General features: G+C 37.8%; 2 protein-coding genes across 2 annotated transcripts; one reads left to right on the top strand and one right to left on the bottom strand.

Annotated features, from left to right (window-relative positions):
* The first annotated feature begins 319 nt into the window (after positions 1–319).
* On the top strand, positions 320–17,150 carry LOC140932853 (uncharacterized). The gene is made up of 5 exons (XM_073382356.1): positions 320–457; positions 5,042–5,251; positions 14,414–14,570; positions 16,425–16,460; positions 16,851–17,150. Exons 2-5 carry the CDS (start codon positions 5,069–5,071, stop codon positions 17,081–17,083), a joined length of 609 nt encoding a protein of 202 aa, XP_073238457.1. The 5' UTR covers positions 320–457; positions 5,042–5,068; the 3' UTR covers positions 17,084–17,150.
* Positions 17,151–18,257: 1,107 nt separating this feature from the next.
* LOC140932841 (rhodopsin, GQ-coupled-like) lies at positions 18,258–21,500 on the bottom strand. The gene has a single exon (XM_073382345.1). The coding sequence runs from the start codon at positions 20,978–20,980 to the stop codon at positions 19,973–19,975; it is 1,008 nt and encodes a 335-aa protein (XP_073238446.1). The 5' UTR covers positions 20,981–21,500; the 3' UTR covers positions 18,258–19,972.
* Between the last annotated feature and the right edge of the window lie 778 nt (positions 21,501–22,278).

A 22,278-nucleotide genomic window follows, 5' to 3' on the forward strand; every position in this document is an offset into this window, starting at 1 on the left:
AATCGCGGTTCGAATGATCGCCTTCCAACTGTACCTTCAGTCTACTCGGTGAAACCTTTAAAAAGGGGGCCCACATCACATTGGTGATTTTCATTGGGGCCGTAACCTAACAAATGAAAAAGCTGCAAGATTTATCTAAAAAATATAATTTATTTATTTATTATGTATTTAATAAAAAGGCCATGTTGTCAAAATCTGCCAGATAAGTCAAACACCCGAATTATCCTTACAATACACGTCACTGATTAGTTAACTCGATATGTTCCAAAAAGCAAATATTATTTCAATACTTATTATTATCACATCGGCTCTCTTTGACATTTTCACCAATAAATAGGTGCATAAACCGACTGCTAGTAAACTGCTCGCTTATCCAGCAAGAGTCGTGATTTCTGCGATCGCTGTAATCCAAGAAGACTTTCTTCAAAGAAGCTCAATTGTTCCAGTCCAATTTAAGGTATAATGTTATGCATAATTCGCTTGAAAACGTCACAGAAAGATCGTGTAGGGACCAAGCTGCTATGCTCCCTAAAGGGGTGATTTAGCAAACATGGAACCCAACTAAACCGACCAGTTCTTTGACGAAATTAGGCGTTGATAAGAAGGAAGGTCGCGCTGACTGCTGCTGATTTTCACCTGGGTATAACGAGCAAGATCCATGCAGGAAAAATTAATTCTGCTTATATGGCAAAAGTCAAAATTCAACACAATCCATACCACATCTCGTTGTTTAACGGACAAATCCTTTGATTTCTGATTTGTGAAAGTCAAAAATGTGTTGTTTTATGTTTGGGAGTGAACAGGCCACCTTATCCCGAAATACGTTCCATACAGTACTCATTTCCATCGGTTTTTGGCTTTAGTGTTTGCACAAAAAGGGGAAACGTGTTTGTACGCAAAACGCCTGAATCAAAACACTTTGTTAATATGAGCTGGCAAAAAAGGTGTCCTACAACTCCCTACAACTTAGGTGAGAGAGAGAGAGAGGAAAAAAATAAACAGTTGAAAAGGAAGCAAATCAGTGAAGGGTCGTGACATTGGCTGTACCATAATTTGTGACGCAATTTATTTCAATTAAAAGATACCATAGAAGGAAATTATTGATATTTTTTAACACTTCTGCGACTTTTACTTTTAAAACTAATTACTCAGTTGCTAGCTGATATCGCTTTTAAAATACCATGTAGATATGTAATATTTATTTTTCGCGGTAGTTGTTGTTAATGGAAAGAAAATAGATTTTCAATCACCTTGCATAAAAGAAAGAAGCTTAAGGCCTTTTAATAATTTCGAAATACCATTTTCCAAGGAGACTGGAGATTTAACCGCGGATGTTTAAAAAGGGCGGTATCAGAATAAAATGATGAGAATTTTAATAACCTATGACAAAATACAAAATATTTTATTAAATGTGGGGTAAGTAAATATTTTCTGTTAAATGTGTTTCTGATGAAATATGTCCAAAAAATAAAATGAATAGCGCAAATACTTGAAATAATAATAATAAAAAAATTACAAAGTTTATGAGGTAGGGGTGGGGACAGTACCTTTCGTACAAGGCTCTCTTAATTCAACGAGTCCTCAGTCATGACAACCCTTATTTGTTTTGGTTCCGTCGATACGCGCGCATGTGATTTCCAACAACAGAGTCAAAAACCACAATTGCAACATCAATGAATGTAGTTCAATTTTAGTTATCTCTAGTTTTGAAAGCAATTTCGCCGATACCGTGGGACGACAATCGAGTACGAATAGACCATTTGCACGATGGCGTCATTTTACTACTACCTTCTGGGTGTGTGTGGGGGGAGGGGAATCTTTCAGGGTTTTGCTTTCCTCCGAAATACCCATTGATTTTTGACATGCGAAGACAGGAAGCCGTCATATCAGTTTCTACAGGACTGGGTACCCTGGTTTAAGTGCGCATGCCTAGAGACCTAAGGATCGCTTACGGAATTTATGATAAAGATGATCAACTGGCCATTTTCATGCTATTTATTATAATTATAGTTTGTCCTTTTCCGTTTCGGCGTCAAAAGGATTTTTGTTTGTTCATGACAACGCGAATACTGAACTGAATTATTTCTTGATGCGAGAAAGTTTTTTATGAAAAGAGATTCTTCACGAAATCTTTTAGAGTAAAGAAGAAAAATAAAAGCTTGTATTAACAGCATAAAATTATTTTAAACCCCATCTTACCAGCCTCATGTTAGCTAAGAAAGTCTTAACCATTAGAGTTTGGAAGGAGATCGATACTAGGCTGGCTCTTGCTGGAACTCTTAAGTGACTGGAGTAACTGTAATTAACTGTAAAAAGCTGCCTATATCTGAACATGGATAATAGAAAGACTGGATAGGAAACTGGCTGACGCGATCAGTTCCAACATAGTGGAAAAATGTGACGTCACATTATCGAGAGCCATTCAACCTCTTTCATTCGACGTTTTGCACGTCTTATGTTTCCTCGCATATTTCACTATCTCTGTCTCCGACTATACATATTGGCCATGTTTTGAAGTAAAGGATGAAGAGGACTTGCTCTTGGAGAAGACAGTTAGAGGGTACAAAGCGGGTAGAGGCAAAAGACAGAGTAAATGATTATGAAACTTGTGAGAGCGACGAATGACTCCAGCGCCCGATAATTTTATGCACCAAACGGGAAGCCTAGCTACATAAAAAGTATGCGAAAACTTACATGTATACAGCTACAAAACACCTGCAAAAAAGGCACAGCCTAATTTTCTTCAAACCACGAGAAAACCGGAAATAATTTCAACCCTTTTTATCACGATTTTCACGATTTCTTTTCTGCTTTTATCGACAAGCTCAGCGAGTGTCAAATTTTATAAGTTAGCAACTCTTGACAAAATGATTTTATTAGCGGTAAAAGTACCCAGCTCAAACAGGCGTTTAATTTTCCCTTCAATTTTATTTACGGACAACCAGTGAAAAGAAGTCGTATTTGAAAAAATAAAAAATATAAAAAAGCGGCGAAAAGCTCACAGCAGAGAAAGGAAATTTGCTTGCGGACCACCGTGGAAACGCCGTTTCTAAACTTTTTCAAATTATTTTCACTGTGAAGCAAGTTGTTTTGTAATTTTCAGGTATAAATATACAGTGACCCAAGGTACTTTTCAGTCAGGTTTTTGAAAAAGCGAACTGCAACGCTTTTAAAAATGTTATGTAAAACGGTTAATTGTTAACTACTAGAATACAACTGGGAAGCAAACTCTCCCGGTTAATAGTAGAACCTTCACTTCTTTTTCATTAGGAAACACTTGTCTCCCATAAGGCTTAATAAAACCTAGAAATGTATTATCTTTGAAATACTGACCTTTTTTGGGATGAAACAAAGTTTAGGTTTTTGTGTAGTGTTAATGATATGGATAGGGAATACTGCAAATCACCTCTGAAATAAACATAAACACTATTCCCAAAGAAAAATAGAAGCTGCTTATATATATGAAAAAAAAAACAGTAACATCAGGGGTTATGGGGTTTTTGTTTAGTCTGAGGTAAGTGGATGAGGGATTGAAAAAATATGACTGTCTGGTCACATTATCACGTTGTTGAAAACAAAATGCATACCCCAGACAAGTACAGGTATATGTTTTATTAATTTGATTTAGAATATACCTTAGTAAGGTTTATCATCTACAGGTACATGGTTGCTTTGGGTCTCTAAAAAACCGAAAACAATAATAGTGCTAATCAAGTCCATCTTTGGTTGGAAAAACAATGTGATTCAGATAGACCTTTTCAGGGAAGAACACTAACCAACTTAAACACATGACTCTGTAGCTAATACAAGCATTGACCCTCAAACACAGTTAATTTGTCCCACTCACAAAGAAATAATAAATACACTACAGAAGTGATAAATAAAGTTTCTGATCATAAATAATTTAGATGCCACCTTCTGGCTCTCATGCATGACAAAAGCAACTTTGTTGCTGTTTAATACAGAAAGATTGATTGATTTGTGCCTTCTCAGAAGAGTACTTGACCACAATTTTACTGTCTTCATTGACTATGTGTGTTCAGCAAATCCTACAAGAAAGAAAAACAAAAGGAAAGCTAAAACACTGTTTAAAAAATAACATCAACACTTAGGAGACTAAACGGAGGACAAAAATGTCAGTAGGTGTTTTCCCATTGATGCAACAATTATTTATAGTTTATGTAAGGGAAAAGTACAAAATTTATTCGAGTCTCTTCAGTGCCTTCGAATACAAGCTGCGAGGAGCGACGTGAGGCGATTGTATTCACTGGATATGTAATGTAGTAGTTTTATTTCAACATTAAAAGATGAGCGAAATTAACATACTGCTTTACGAACAATATAACAGGGTTAATCTAGGATATGACTTGAGCGAAACAGTTCTCAACACAAACTTGTCGGTCGATTGGAACTTTACACACCGTGTGCGTACACTTGCTCGGCGCCAGCTCCGAACGTAGTTAGTTTCAGCCATTTTCAAATGAAATTTATGGCTGAAAAATAACAGCATTCAGTCTGTAACTATGCCTATGCCACAATTCCATCCTTAAAACATCTGTCAATCGTAGTTAAGAATAGAAACAAGAAGAAACCTTCATAACAAAGGCGTCCCAAAACAGTCGCCAAGTGTACTAAATATGGCTCTGGTAAGGTCAATTTTTGGGACGCAATTTTCTCAAAGACAAGGACAAATAACACAAGACAACAACAGGAAGTGCTTACCTTGAAGGTTCAAGTGTGGCTTTGAAGGATCGCAATCGCCGTAAGACAACAAACGAAGGAAAAAACACCCACCAAAGATTAAAGTAGCACTAAAAAATCCGAAAAAGAACAACATGCAGGCAAAGAAACCCTACATTTCGACTGGTTTGCGCCACATTTTCGCTATCGTTTCGTCACAAATCTCCACTATGATGGAACCATCCAACGCCATCTTGGAGCACGAACCAACCAATCGGCGATAAGAAGTCAGCCCACGTGACATAAGTTTCCTATCCAGTCTTTCTATTATCCATGATCTGAACGACATGTTATTCCGCAGTTTTGTTGCCAGGTCTAAAGAGTCATTATGCATCTGGTGCCTTCAACGTGCGTACTTCTACTGACCCTCGCCTCTTCTATTCTGTTGTCGGAGGGAAACAAGAGATGCCAATTGCGGATACTTCGGAAATGTATTTCACAGTATAAGGAACATATCAAGAGCGAACAGCCAGATCCATCTGATCAGCAGCTGCATTGTTCTCGTGTGCAGGTGACTAAGAGATAATTTATTAACGGGAGCTTCGCTATTAGCCTTGGCTTAATCTGTATATTACACTGTGCAGTTTATTTAGATGACTTACAGTGGTCTCAATAGGTATTAACCGTTAATCTTAGAACTGGCTATGGAAGGCCAAGGCCAAACGTCTAACTTTTTTATGAGGAGAACCAAACTGATTGCAGTTGGGGTCGACCTTATATGTTAAATTCTTCTGTTGGGTCAGATGTCGAACCAGTGAAGCTTTGAATCAATCAGACATCATCATCTGAAGTTGACCGATAGAATGTGTTGGTTGATCCAAACTCATTTCGACGAACTTAAATTGAAATAGACGTCGACGTTTCCATGAACTTAATCCGCCCTAGTTTGGATCTTCCCATGAAACGTTCGACGTTTGGTCTTGGCCTAAGAGCTTAGTCGTTAGCTGTCAGAATTAAAAGTGAAAAAGAAAAGTTAGTCTATGGAAAGTTGTCGTATGGATTGTCTTGTCTCGTGGCAAGATTCAGTCAGATAACGTGTTCCATTTCGCAAGTGTTTAACAACAATTAAAATTAATGTTAAATTTAAAAATTTATATAATTCGTTCCGAAAGTAACTAACTGTCACTAGTTCCCATGAAAAGCCAAACATTAATCTGTTCATCGTATAATCCAGCCCTTAACCTGGTAGATGACAAAAAGAAGTGTCCAAGGGGCAGAGCCTTGGCTAAAGGGAAATTTGGTCACAGTATCGGAAAATGCTTTTTGAATGTTAAGCCAGCTTGTATTTTTTATTGTAAAAGTACCCACAAACAACTTAAAACTTTTATTAGGCAACTGTCTTGGTTGTCTCAACTCCAGCGACGAGAATGATAGCTGCTGATGGAGTGAAACAAGTTGAAACGAAGAAATCAAACGAAGATACTAAGCAAAGTCAAGATTGAAATGATTAAGTGGCCCTGGCAGAAATGAACGAGTGTAACTACGTTAAGGTCATAAATAATCTACACACGGATAGCCTGTGTTAGCCTGGGTAGCAGGCGCCTGAGGACAATTTTGAGGTTGACGATGTTAAGAGCAGAAATGTGCCTCTTTAACCTCCCCATCTTTTCCTGCACGCTTTGTTTTCAACTTCACCTCAAAGTGCGACGGACACGCAAGAGACCTCTGTGCAGGATAAGGACTGATTTTCGATTTTTTGGTCGCGTTGGTTGGGAGAAATTTAAACCCATAATCTAACGCTCTCTTAATGCAGGCATTAGTAGCTTACTAGGTGGAGCATCAATGGTAACGGGAAATTAAGGACAGAATACAGCTGGCCGTCACATGACGCTCTCCTGAGTGTAGCTAAATGTCGTGGGTCGAGGGTCGTGGGTCGTGGGTGTGGGTAAATGTCGTGGGTAAAAAAAAAAGTCCCCCCCCGCCAAAAAAAAAAAAAAAAATTAAAAATTAAAGTAGCAAAAAGCTTTAAAATTCATGAAACGAAAGTCTCCGCGTTCGTACCAGAAGTTCTATTCCCGTTCCTTGAGGTGAGCAAAGCAAATAAGCGGATCCTTTAGTACAAACGGACACTAAAAGGCATTTAGGCGAAAAATAAAAGAAACTCTGTACACAATGTTGAGACACGATGTCAAACGTCCTTGCAGTTTAAGAGAATTTTTTTTTTTTGTATTTTAATGAATTTTTTTGTTTTGTTATGTTTCACATTTTTTTTACATTCTGACTTATGAACACGGAACACGTAAGGAAAAATACAAAAAACGGAAAGGAAAACTAAACATTATACAACGCAGACTAACACACAATTACATACTTAGAAAAAAGAAAACAAACGAAACAAAAACCCGGTACCTTCTTTTCTATTTACATGAAAAAAAGTAAAATAAAATAAATAAAAAATAAAGATTAATAATAAATGAAGTAAGCGGAGAAGAGATCGTATGCTAATCAGTTTTATATTTGCCCCATTTCATATTGTGGGTCTCCAACTTATTTTTTGACTTAGCGATCATTGTCTCTAATAAGAAGACAGTATTAATTTTGGAATGAAGAACTCTGATGGAGGGAGGATATTTGTTCTGTCTACAAGAGTATAGATATTGTTTTGCCAGTAATAAAATATGATTCACAAATATCTCATCCTCACATCCAATAATACCAAACAGTATATCTTTGTCTGAAAGATTTTCAATCTTGACCTTATGATCAACAAGCCATTTTATAACCTCAGACCAGAAATTCTTAGTATAACGACAAGACAGGAAAAGATGTTCGAGGGATTCGTCCGATTCACCACACAAGGAGCACGCTGGAGATGGTATAATACCAATTTTGCTTAAGAAGGTATTTGTCACAAGGCATCTGTTTAATAATCTATACTGAAATTCGCGAGTCTTTGTATCTAAGGCAACACGATATGGCAAGCTATAGGTTTTTTTCCAGTTCAAAGTATCATTAACAAAAATAGCATCAAACTTTAGTTTAGCAGTTGGTGGAGTGACGATTCTGTTTCGAAGTTCTTTATAAACAATTTTCGAATACGCTTTTTCAAGTAAAACAATTTGACCACTTAAGCGTAACTTAATCTCATCACGCAAATTGAATGGTGTGTCACCTGTATAGATGCAGGATTTCAACGATTCACGCCATTGAGTTGGTAGAGCGTCTATTAAAGAGACAAGCCTAAAGGCATCCAGCGGCGAAAGGTTCAAGACTCAACTCGCTTTTGATTATAAGTTCATGTTTATTCGAGATTAAATCACCCACTCGAAACATCCCTTTCTCAGCGAGATTTCGAAAATACACAGACTTGTCACCAACACAAATAAATTTGTTGTTCCATAAGATAACTTTTGACAAGTCTTTTCCATTTAAATCCTGTATATTTAAATTATTTACCGCAGAGTACTTTGCAAAAGATTTTAAGCATTCTTCATAAAAGGCTGGTAATTTGATAGTCAATTTCTTCAAATCAAAGTCGCAACATAAGACTAATTTACCACCAACAGGTTTCAGATAATGCAAAAGGATTATTTTCCATCCACTCGGTTGATCATTTGCCAATTTCTTGCAGCAAAGTATTCTTTGTGTTTCAATTATGGAGTTTAAATGTGGGGCTTTGAGTCCTCCATCTTCGATATCACTGATAAGTGCAGAGCGTTTAACTTTATCCTTTCCTTTCCATATAAAATCAAAGATAATTTTGTTCGCTTCTTTCACAAATTCTTTATCCAATGATATCAAGCTCGTGCGATATAAGAAGATAGGGATAGTAAAGGTTTTGACAATTTGAATTCTCCCTATGATAGTCAAATCCCTCCACCTCCAGATTCGTAGCTTAAGTTGGATGGAGCTGATTAATTCATTGATGTTTAGCTTTTGTTTTGCTTGAATGTCATAGGTAAAATGTACTCCTAGGATTTTAGCTGATCGTTTAATTTTTATGTTGTTCAGAGCGGCTTCTTGTACGGTACAGGCCAGGTTACCTAGTAGCAAAAGCTCTGTCTTTTCGTGGTTAACCTTTAGGCCAGAGCAAGTTCCATAATCTTCTATAAGTTTAAGAAAGTTTGTTAGAGAGAGGTCATCCTTTAAAAACCCAGTCAGGTCATCTGCGAAAAGACTTAATTTGATCTCTTCTTTATCGACTTTAATACCACGAATGTCATTACTGTTACGTATGTTAACACATAAAACTTCTAATGCTATAATAAATAAGTAAGCAGAGAGAGGGTCTCCCTGTCTTACTCCTCTTTCAACTGCAAAGGATGAAGTTGCAAAGCCATTATTTAAGACACAACTCGAGACATTATTGTAAAAAGTGTGGATCCATTGAATAAAAGATGGTCCAAAACCAAAAACGGATAACGTTCGAAATAAGAAGTCCCTACTAACTGTGTCAAAAGCTTTTTTAAAATCTATACAAACCATTCTTCCGTCAATACTGTATCTCTTTGAGAATTCCATAACGTCCTCTATGGTTCTGACCGCGTCGAAAATGGTTCTACCCTTCACATATGCAGATTGATTGAAATGTATGATGTTTGGTAAAACATTCTCCAATCTCTTAGCAATGGCTTTTGAACCGATTTTAACATCAACATTAATAAGCGAAATCGGTCTCCAGTTTGATAAGTCCCTTTTGTCTTTGTCCTTCTTTTCTATTAGGGTAATAATGGCTTCTTTCTGAGAGTTTGAGAGCTCACCATGATCATAAGAGTAGCTTAAGCTGTCTACTAATCACGGCTGTCCTAAGAGGCCCCAAAAAGCCCTGTAAAATTCGACTGTTAGTCCGTCATTGCCTGGTGACTTGTTACTTTCAAACAGCTGAAGACTTTTGTAACACTCTTCAACCGTTAATTTTCCCTCGCAAATTTGAACATCAGTATCAGAGAGTTTTGGCATTTCAGGATTGTTTAAAAAAGAGTTTAACGTATGTTCAGATGGGCTAAGAGGGTCACGCTCACAAAGATTAGAATAAAAATTTTGAATTTCTTGCAATATTTTTTTAGGATCCGTGATAAGAACTGCATTATCGTCAAACACCTTACGGACAGAACTCTTAGCTTTCTTATGTGTTTCGAGGTTTAAAAAGAACTTATTGCTTTTTTCTCCTTTTTCATACCAAGTGGCTTTCGATCGGATTATAGCACCTTTTGCTATCTGTTCATAGATAGAATCATATTCCATTTTTAACAATTCAAACTCTTCCTGGTTCTCAGGAGTTGGTGAACTACCGCATCTCTCTTCCGAAATCTTCAAAGAAGCCTCAATATCAGAGATCTTTCTTCTCCTTTCACGTGCTTTTTCTTTGCTATACTTTATTGTAATTTGTCTAATCCAGTACTTAATTAAATCCCACAACAGCCTTTTATCTATAACGTCTTTGAACTCCTCTAACCACAAAGGCATACTTTCATTTATCAGTGCAACAAAGTCGTCGTCATTCACAAGACTAGCATTAAACTTCCAGAAAGAGGGGCCGTGTTTTGGTTTGTGTATGCTGTTAAAATGAAGAAAAATTGCCGAATGGTCTGAGTTTATTGAAGGAATGATATCGGACTTCTCAATGTCGTCTTGGCATACATCGCTAATCAGCCAATAATCAAGTCTTCTTTGAATGAAAGGATTTCTTTGACGCCACGTAAAGCGTTTAGAGTCCGGATTTCGTATGCGCCAAATGTCAACCAAATCAAAATCCAGGCATAAGTCTTGTATGTGTTTTACAGAATCTTTTCTAAAAGGTCTACCACCGGAAAAGTCAAGATCAGAGTCGAGTGTTACATTAAAGTCTCCCCCGAGAATAATTCTAAGCTCTTCATTAACGACACGGTCTTCAATATTTTTGTTTAACTTATCAAAAAAAACGGCATTGGTCTTGAACCTTGTTTGGAGCATAAATATTTACAAACAAAAATGGCGAACCTTGGACCTCAGCTTCAATTATAATGGAGCGGCCCTCGTCATCACAACTAATAGTTCTTGGATTAAAATCTAAGTCACTTCTCACTAGAATCATCACTCCACAACTATGATTAGAGCCGTGAGCAAAAAAGACCTTACCTCTCCATTGTGTTCTCCAAATGTCTTCAACGTCAACAGTGGAATAGGTCTCTTGAAGGAAGATAATATCATACCTCCCTTCATTTAGCCAGGTAAAAAGGGCTTTCCTTTTCGTGGCGGCTCGAACCCCTCGCACATTAAGAGAAAGTAATTTAAAATCAAAAAGTTCTTTCATGAATGGGATCAGGAAGAAAAAATAAATTATGCGCATTCAAATAATTTTCACCGCAGTGGTACAAAAAATTGAAAAGAGGTGACAACTGAGGTGCAAAAACACACAACACGTAGGTAGACAATACACACAAAACGCACAAATACTCACAAAACAAAAAACAACAAAGGAAAAGACAAAAGAACAAATAAAACAAAGAAAAACAAACAAACAAAGAATACATTACACAACGAAGTTTTAAGAAAGAGCGAAAAAAGGCGGCGAGGTAATTATTACCTATAAGACGCTGCCACAGAGCTTGGGACAATCGTTTCAACTACACCCAATTGTTCTAACCTACACATGCCACTCCCGTTACAAAAACAGACTGATGAAAAGCATAAACAAAGTCAAATAAAATAAACTAAGTCCAAAAAAACCCCCTAGATTTGTCTATAAGGGAACAAATCGTCCATCGATAAACAATTTATCGGGTTCTGGTTTGCTAAAGAAAGCAGTCTTTCCCTCCTTTCTTGCTTTTTTGAGACGTGGCCACTGCTTTTAACTTCTTTCGCTTATTTCTCTAGGAAAATCCGCGTAGACCTTAATGTCGATATCATCTGCCAGCTCGCGTACTCTTCGAAAGACCAGCTCACGCTCTGGAAATCTCAAAAAACGAACAATCACAGGTCTAGTTTCGCCCGTCTTCTTCTTTCCTATTCTGTGAGCTCGCTGGAATTCAATATCTGCTGCGTTTCCATCTCCAATTCGTCGCTAAGGAATTTTCGTACAACTTCATGCGTGTTCTCAGCTCCATCAGCGGATTCTGGAAAACCGAAGAATCTTAGGTTTTCTCGCCTGTTGTACACCTCTTGGTACAATATTTTGTCCTCAAGTTCCTTGATTTTGACTTCGTTTTTCTTATCATTCTTCTTTAGGTCTTCAATTTCGGCGTTTGCAAATTCCATTGACTTGCAGAGGTCGTTAACTTCGCCTTCCAATTTTCTTGTCTTCTCGCCAATCTTATTCAGCTCGGTTTCGAGCTTATTAACCGACTTCTCCAAAGCGGAGAAGCGTTCAAATATACCTTCTAGATTCTGTAACCTGCTTTCTACTCCTGCGAGCATTTCGAAGATCCGTTCCAATTGTGTCGCGATTTTTTCTGTCATGTTCAGGGCCTCCAGAACTTGATCGTCCTCGCTAAATACTACGCCAATGTTCGGTTCCGAACGAGGACTGTTGCAAGCCTTTTTTCCTTCTGGAGAGCAAATATCGCTATCGTAGCTGATACTAACACTTGCCTTTAGGCATTTAGGCGAAAAATAAAAGAAACTCTGATAGACAGATAGATAGTTTATTAAAATATCGAACATGGCAGTCCGTAGACTGAATTGCGTTACAATTACTTAAAACTAAGATTAAGTAAATTCCAAAAATATAAATACTAATTGAAATTATAGCAAAAAACATTTCTATAAAAATGCGAAAAACTCTCTATATATAACTAGGTACAAACTGGTCCAAAAAATTTTGTACACATACTTGGAATAAAAGTGTTCTTAAAACGATTTGTATGTGTGCGGGGCATGGCATAAGCCCTGGACTCTGTACACAATGTTAACCTAAAGCAGGCTAAAGAAAAAATGGACACTGAACTGCTTTTTCTCAACGATGTCAAACGTCCTTGCAGTTTAAGGGATGATATTCAGAAACGTTACAGCAATGATTTTGTACACAAAACAAAACAAAAAGAATCGAGAAATCATATTTCCGTACGGTAATAAAATTTGCATACAGTCTCGCCTTAACTAAGCTAAGAGACGTAAAACTTCTTTAAGTAAGACTTCTATCTAAAAATATGAAATAGCTAAGCTATCTCAAAATTGTTCTTTTTTCCCCCAGTTCCTCTCCCCTTTCCCACGGTGATCGCATTCCACCCGGTTAAAAAATCTCCGCTGATCATTGGAATTGTAGATCGAATTAAGATTAATAGTGAGCAGTTATTTCCATTCAGCTAGTCAGAGCTGTCCCCTACTTTCTGCAAACTGGACGTTTCGACATATTTTGCATCTTCTTTACCTTTAGCGGCAATCGCTCAGGTATGAATAAATCTTCATCGGCAACATATCTCTTATACAGTGATGTACCCACGTGGCCAAGGAAAAATCAGGAAGAGGACGAAGAAGAATCCGTGAAAAGGGCTATCAAGGAGTCGAAGATTTTCGTTTCATAAATTTTATAATTTTTTTTTTTTTTTTTTTTAAGACTTTACTTTATCATTTTTTTCTATACTCTTTTTACCCACTACGTTTACCCACACCCACGACCCACGACCCACGACCCACGACCCACGACATTTAGCTACACTCGCTTTTCAAACTACCATAAAGTCGCAATGTTGAAGTTTTAAACCTAGAATTTGGCAGCTCAGCCATTATGCTCTTTCAATCTGACATTGTCAGGGTTGTTTCCCGTGACTTTGGCTTGAAATAGGTTGCGTGACTCCAAGCGGTAAAGGACCTATCTACAGTCTCAGTTCCACTCGTATCAAATGCGTTTTTTACTGCGTCAAATATTTCTGACGATGACGATAAAAGTACAATGTGCCATCTACCATATACTGTAAGTGGTATACTAATATATAGATTTAGCCAGGGCTAAAAGCGAAGCTCTGGTTAATAATAACTAGAGTATAATACCATCAACTGACGTGATACAACTCACTTTTACTCTGAAGATGACTACACAGGTTGTCGAAACGTCAGTCACTGTCAACAACAACAGTCCTATTCAGGACTACGTTCACCCGGACGATCAAACTCAAGCTATTTTTGAAATGACTCTTGGGTTCAAACCTTTCACAAAAAAATTAAATCGTGTAATGCTAAACGGGGACGACAATGAAAATGGGTTCAAGACTAACAGATCTAATTAGCAAAAAAACAAATTGCACTTGTAGCACACTGTTTCTTCTAATTAGCACGCTTTTTTGTCTTTCCCTTGCCGTTGTTTTGCACGACTACAACGGTTTTTTGTACGACTAAAACGTCAAACTTCCTAGTTACACATTATTTTTAAGGAGGAATTGTTGCACGTGCTTACCCAATATTTTGTTTCCTGTGTTCATGTTCGTTGATTGAGTTGTTTTACATTGGTATGCCTGTGGTGCGGACGGACAGTCTCTCGCTCGCTCGCTCGTTGTACGGTCACGTGATTACCAAATTTTCTCGGATGGGTAGATTACCACATTTCCTTAGCTATGGGGCTCCGCTACAAAGGATATATCCTGCCAAACATCAGGCGACGTCAATTTAAGTTAACTGTTTTGGTGCCAAAATAGCCAATTCAGGCGTTTATTTGAAAGACTTAAAAGAGGTATAGGGAGGGCATGAGGGTGAAGCCTACAAAATACCATTTTTTATGGAATTAAATCATAGGTATTAGTGATTTTTTCTCTTCCTGCAGAAAGTTTCGTCCTGCCTGGCGGAACATCCGTCATGCAAGGGACCGTCAGTTAACCTTTTTCGCCTATGGGTTTTGAGAGAGACAAAGCTCGAGAAGAGACTAAATATCTGTCCTGATGTAGATTCGAAAGACCTGGAAAATTCTGTTTCAAATACAGGTAAAATAGCTAGAAACGGTAATTGTTTCCCTCTTGTTGTAATAATATTAAAACCTTTTTTCCTGCCGGTCCAACGAGGGAAATCCCAAGCAGGCAAGATAGGCCTATCTTGCCCGCCTAGGAAGTCAATCAGAAAACAGGATTCGCTTCCTCTTTCCCGCTTGTGGAAGCAGCCATATCATAAAAAGGGCAAGAGAGGTACTCTCGACAAAAAATATAAATAAATAAAAAAGTAAATAAAATAATAATGGGGGGTGGGGAGAACGGCCTCTTACAGATATAGAAGGTACTGTCATAGTCTGTATCAGCGAGGAATATCTGACCATAACAACCTTTTTGAATTATTTATAAAGATTTATACCACGCACATCCATAATCATAAGATTTCTTTGCGTGTCTGGCTTGTGTGAAGTAGAGCTAGGGATCAGACGTTCTGTCAGTATCAGAGATTGCCCATGTCGTGTTTTCACCCTTCTCCTAGTGCAAAATCATATCTCTGACACTAACGGCTTGCAAAAAAATTTTTAAGACTAAGGGAACTCGTAACTATTATTTAAAACAATAGGTTACTGTTCAAGAACAAATTAAAGTTAACAGAGCCCTCTTTTCTTAAGAGGGTTTTATGCAGCCCGGCCCTGGCGAGGAAAAAAATGAACTCTGTGGTGGCTTCAGTCTCAGTTGTAAGGTCTTCAACTGTTTTGCTCAGTGTATCCTCAGTAAGTTGGCGGCAAAATAAAACTGCAGAGCGAGGCTAGGTTTTAGATCAGTCGCCGATTTTCAAATGGATAGGCTTGTTAAAGGTTGTATTTTATCATCGATTAATGCAGGAATAACATAGTTAACCAGGGCATTATATTAACTTTTTTGTAGGAGCAATTGGCCACTTCATATTTCAAAGTGGTGGCAAATTCCATTAAGAAAGAAACGAAAAAAAAAAAAAAGCACGAAGAAAATGGTTTGCTGAATGTTATTTAAAAGCTGACACCTTCCTAAATGATTAGAGAGAGCAATAGGTCCCTACAAAGAATCTACTAGTGAAAAACCAAAATGGCGTTCGCCGACAGATTCAAGTTAATTACAGCCGACTCCCAATAACCTGAACCTACAAGGCAAATAGAAGAAAGTTCGAGTTATCAGGATTTCGATGCAAAATAAGCAGAAATAAGGAAATGGCATGGAGAGGAATGTAAGCATAATGAACACTTCACTCCAAGAGCAACAAGATATATAGACTGATGTTTTGAACAAGGCATTTAGCAACAAAGATTGATTAATCAGTACAGGGCTACATTTTATTTGAATTGGACTGACGATAAAGTAAAGGCAAAGAGTACACAGTTGTTTTGAAATAAATTCAATGTTTTGGACCGCAATTCACGGCTTTTTTTCGACTTGTCGCGCTTAAAACATGGTTCAAGTTATCGAGGGTAAAATTATATAGAAATGATGATCTGAAAGGAAACAAAACTTGATTACTTCGAGCAAGTGGGAAGTTGGAATTTACAAGGGTTCGACATGAGTAGCATTTTCACACCCTTTCACGATATTACATGAGCTAATTTTGACTTAAATTCTTGTAGGCCCGGGCTTAATGTCTTAAAGGCAGATACGCCCCTGCAGGTCAATAACCAGAGTTCAGTACCATTAGATGACGTGATACAACTCGCTTTGACTCTGAAGATGACTGACTATAACCTGGCAGATTGTCGAAACGTTAGTCATTGTCAACAACAGTCCTATTCAGGACTACGTTCTCCCGGACGATCATGCTCAACCTACTTGTGAAATAATACCTTACAAAAAATGAGCTCCATATTTTCAAACTCTAATAATCAGTTAACCTCTTATTCGCAGAGGAAGCACAGGAGCATGGAGTGGAGGACGGCGCAGGTAAGAATTGAGAATTTTAGCCGCAACAAATACTATGCAGAAAAAAAGTTTTGTTCTACTTACTATTTAGTAGCTACTCTGTGCTCACGAATCATTATCAATGTCATTATTAATTGTTATCATTAAATATTATAACTGTCATTAATTACCATTATTCATTATCATAATTTAATGCATAAAACTGAGTGAACTGTGGATTAATCAGTCTGATAAGTACGTTCGACGTCAATTGCATTGATATTCGCAAATATCTTCCAAATGTGGTCAAGCTAGCTGGTTTAAAATCAGCAACAATCAGAGACAGAGAAGTATTTGAATGAAAAGTAATGTAACATAACTTGCCAGAAATAAATAAAATTCACCTGATATCTGTTCTCTTCCTTGTTTCAGTGGATGCAAACAAAGCTGAATGCGCCAGGAAAATTCACCTCAAATGCAGTAAATTGTTTTTGGAGGCGCTATCGGAAAACGAAAAGATCTGTAGTGACGCGAGGGTATGGTTTGACTGTTACAAGACGGAAAATGAAAATGGATGCAACGCAAACATCATCGATCGTTACGCTCAATTTGTTGGGAGAGTTAAGGAAAGACTTGAAAATTATTGCAGAAGAGTTGAGCTGTAAAGTAATTCATCAGTGTTTGAAAATAATTGTTAGGCTCACGAAATTTGATTTACTTGAATAAATATTAGAACAGATTAATTCTTTTCACAGTTGCTTTGTCCTCTTTTAACTTCTCATTTTACCATGGCAACGGAGGTATCCAAAAAAGTTCCAGAATGTTTTCGAAATAGTTAAAACGGTTTTATTCGCGTAGCCGAGAAAACATAAGTCGATCCGTTCTACAAATTATGTCCTTTTTGCGATAGTAACTTACGTTATGTATCCAGCACAAAATGTACCCCTACACGGGTGAGGCTGAGATTCGGTTGGATACTGGTATCTTTCTTTTGATCAACATTTTGGCATTTGCTTTGAAGGAAATCATTCTATGAAAGTATTCCAATATAACAGAGCTAGATGTTCACACAATCAAAGATGAAGGCCCCGTCCACAAGTAACCGGATATTTTGGAAAACTGAAATTTTTTTCTCTGTAAAATCCCTGCGGGGGCGATGACGCTCCAGTGACGTATAAACATTTCTCTACACTTTTTTGATCCAGGGTTCTGAGTGAAGGTCTTCATAAGTGAAACCTTAATTGTTGTTTAATGATAACTGTAAGTTTTGGTCTTATCTTCGTGGTACTGATGTGTCAGTAACAATTTCTGGGTTTACTTCACTCACGGAGGGTGTCTCGCTTTGCCAACTCTTTTAAACAGAGTAGCAGAGCCCTGGCGAGGAAAAAGACCCTCAAAGGCTGCAAGACAGGTTTGACTATCTGACGGCGATATGTGATGCGTGAAAGGAGTTCGGTTCAGAATTACTGATAGAAGACAACAAGAAAACAGGAGGCTAAACGGAGGGAATGCCGTACGAATGGAAATAACTACTACTAAACCAGGGCTTCATGCCGAAAAACTCGACTTAATAACTTTGGACACAGTCGTGAAGTGATACTTAGAACGTTTAAGGCATAAAAAGTCTTAAGAAAGTACAATAATCGGTGAACAGAGTAACAAACTAATACGCAACGTTATGACAAAACCACCTTTAAAAGAACTTTATTGACACGTTTCAGATACTTTGCTCAGGATCAGCCATAGGCCATAGGTTACTGGTATATCAGAAAAAAAAACGTATGCATAAAAAAGCCCATATACCTCATAATTAGTGCAATAAAATATAAAACGGCAAACTGATCCTTACTGTAAGGTGATGAAAAAGTGAACAAAAGTTGTTCATCGCCTTAGCGTTAGGATCAGTTTGCCTTTTTATATTTTATACAAGTTGTTATTGTACTTATCCAGGTCTACAATTATGAAATCCGGCACCACACAATGGTTTGTCGCTGTAGACTTAAATATATTTTAATATACTTAATATTTTAGTGTAATACATATTATTATTCATTCAAAATATTTCTTCGCTTCTGATTGGCTCAAATCTCGATGCGATATGTGGAAAATGACGTCAATAGAACAGCATAACTGCCAGAAAAATGGATGGCAACTGAGAAGCCCTGGAACGAGGTTGCGTGGTTTTGGTAGAGCAGTACAAAATGGTGGGACAATTACACCAGTGTATCAAACGTTTTGCGAAGAAGCAATACCAAACAACTGCCTAAAAAGACGGCAAGAACAGCAATAAAATAACCTCACGGACGACATCTGCTACTTGGAGAATATCTGCAGAGCTAAACATTCATTTATCTCCTGAACCTGCCTAGAAACAGGCAAATGAAGATGGGAACTTAACATCGATCGAGGTAAGTATGTTTTATATAGCTTGTTTTTAAAACAGGTATTATTTTGAATGAATAATAAAATGGATTCGGCTTTCGTATATGATCTAAAGAATTCAGTATGGAGATTTCGGAGAGTTTTAGCGGCCACGGCCGCATCCAATAATTGTTAGATATTTAGGTTGAGTCAAATGTACAGCGACTATCAAGGACATCAAGCGAACGACTTGTCGCCTTTATTGGTAAAGTTTAATAGTTGCACATGGAGAATTGTAAGGCACGTCATAGTGCGAGTGCACCCAAGAGGGTCTCAATGGGAAAAAAGAAATCTCAATAGTTGTTAACTTAGAATAGTTAAGAGCACTGGATTACCACGACTTTCCAAAGAAGAGGTCCAGGGATCTGTTGTCTTAATTTCCTATGTGCAAGTCGTAAACGGTTAACAAAAGTTAACGTAACTAAACTAACGTAACGTAACTCGATAGTTGTTATCTTAGGCCCCGTCCACACGAATCAGGACATTTATGAAACCACCAATTCTTTTAACTAGATTCGTGTGGACAGGGCCAGCAATCACTCTAGGGAACCATTTCGAAAAGATGCGGTTTCGGTGAGCGGATTCATTGGTTTCGTGTGGACGAAAGGCTGATTCGTGTAACAATCATGCAGTTTCAAAAATATCTGGATTTGTGTGAACGAGGCCAGAAATACAGGATTTCATGACTTTTCTATCACTTCTCACTGCTGCATGGAAGAAATCCAAAGATCTTTTGCCTTAATGTCTCGTTTGTGCAGGAAAGCCAAACAGGGCCAACAAGCAAAAAGGACTGATTGAAGTGATAGCAGTCGTTGCACTTACTGGCTTTTACATTGTGACGAAACACTGAAGTCTTCAATTACAAGTCATCTTACCAAACCACATTTAACGGTGGGCTTCCTTCAGTTATGCTTCACTTTACAGGAAGCCTTCTTCGTCTTCCCCCAAAACAAGTTGGTGCCCTTCGCCATTTGCCGCAGCAAAAGAGTTTCTCCAGATCTCCACTGTCGGGCGACAAACAATATTCTCCAAACAATGGCAAGGTGAATGAGCAGCGTACTTCTTAGGAAAGAAACATGCTATACTGGTGTATCATGTATATATGAGCCCTAATCATGGGAACTCTTTCGTCATTAGACTCTGCTTTCAAAAGGATTGTTATTATGCTCCGCAGTGAAAACATCATCATCTCCTGGCGATAGATCTTTGGTTTTTGACATGAAAGGCGTTCTGTACTCGCCAATGCTCGGCACCGATGATCTTTGAGATTTTCTCATGTCCAGAAAAGCTCGCTTTCCGCTCAAAATTTTATTAACTGCTCGCCGAAAATCGGGTTTCATGAAGGAATACAGTACTGGATTCACAAGAGACCCTAGTACTACACAGAAGGGAGAGAACTGCAATAAAAGATCTGGAACAATGTATATGTACCCAAATGTTGCTGCTACAGTATAAAACAAAGTTGGAAAGTAGCTCAACACAAACATTAGGGACGCAATTGCAAAGACTCTTGCAACCTTGGCTTCCGATGAGACTTTCCTCACGCCATTCTGCTTAAGACGTGATTTCATACTGCTTGAAGAGATGCTTAGTTCTCGTTCACGTCGAACACATTGCCTAACAAATCGAAAGATCTTGAAATTTGCATAGACTATTAAGATATAAGGAAAAACTATGCAAACGGCCAGGACAACGCAGATGTAAATCCTCGTGTTGACAAGTTTCGTATCTCCTTCCCACGTTAGTGGTATACATGCGATCACTACTGACAAAACCCAAATCGATGGCACTAAGATCTTAAAAACTTTCGCAATTGTCTCAGCGTAGGAAAATGGATATGATATCGCTAAATATCTGTCGAAGGTCACCGCACAAAGGTTTGTCGCTCCAACAAAAAGCACAATGGAATATAGAACATTTAAAGTAGCACGAGACCAAACGTGTAGTTCAACGTTGTATTGCAGAAGAAACGCAACACCTGTCAGTATATCAGAGATCGCTAAAGATACCACAAACCCATTGGTGTAATTCCTCATCGATTTGATCTTGTACACCAGTAGACATACTAGCGTGTTTGCCACCACAACGCATACAGATAAAATGCTCAATGGAACGACAACTTTTAGGGAAGTTTCACTCATAATGCTGCTCCAAGCTTGCTCAACGACCAGAACAATTTCTCCGTCCGGCCATGGCCTTATGTTTTGTATATGATGTGGTTGGAGTACTGAGGTTCCGGCAAGCTGATTAATGAAGTGAATCTTGATTATCTCCTAGATTCTCTACCAGTGTGGTGAATGTATATATTTTTTACTCTGTACAAACACAATTTCTGTTGGTTTATCCAGTTCCGATTGTCGAATCGAATGAATATTGAAATTGCCGTCCAAGTCAGGTGTTCTTTCAAGATCCTTCTCGTTTATGGTCGATTTAATCCCCCAAACACTGAAACTGAAAAGGAAATGTTACAATACTTTACAGACATGAATTAAAGAGTTCTTAACCTTTGTTGTTGTTTACGGTGTTCCAACTCGCTTACATAAATTAATATGTCATGTTTCTGTGTTGGACATTTACCGATGTTTTGATTTTTGATTGTCGATATAAACAATTAGTCGAACAAATTTTGTCAGATAGCAATATTGTATGTTGCCCGGTTTTGACCATGAGGCATAACAATATCATACATGGGATAATTCTAAAATTGCCGTCCCAAAGAAATCAAATTAAAAAAAAAAAAAACTTGACGCAAAGCAGTCAGTGGGCAATCGGCAATAGATAGTGCGTGCGGTCTTTGTATTTCAAGGGGAGCCTTCCAAAATCAATTTGGGTTTTATGCACACACTATAATGGACCCCGGGTTGATTTTCAATTACTTTAATCCAACTGTGACCAGCGCTTTTCATCAGCCAAAAAAAGAAGGCTGTGTTCCCTACCACGGAGATAAATGTTTTTCGCGTTGTTTGTTAAGCGACTAATATAAGGTTTTTCTAATGATATCAATTCATCTGTAAGCAGAGGGTCCTTCTTCTGTTGATTAAGCTCTTCTGCCAGAGTTTTCTCTACTTACCATCCTAAATGGATTGTATTATGTTGAAGATGAGTTGCATGGTCGTTCCTATTGCTTTTTTAAAAAGACATTTGAACTTTTCAATTAAATACGATCCAGGGGGACACGGAATACATTACGCGAGCAATGGATACATGTTATCGTCTCTTATGCTTACGGATGCGGTTTAACACTCTCGACGGCGAGCCAATCTAAATTGGTCCATTTTAGTATGCAGCTGTCAAAAGCGAAAAATCACCACAACGTCATGGATCTAACATAGGAAACATCTTGGGCAGTAAATCAGTTAAGAATTACAGCACAACAATATTTTCGTTGTATTTTTATGTCTCCTGTAATTCAATTTAAAATTAACACTTTGAAAATCAC

This window comes from Porites lutea, chromosome 4 (assembly GCF_958299795.1).
Source record: "Porites lutea chromosome 4, jaPorLute2.1, whole genome shotgun sequence".
Classification (NCBI taxonomy): Eukaryota; Metazoa; Cnidaria; class Anthozoa; order Scleractinia; family Poritidae; genus Porites; species Porites lutea.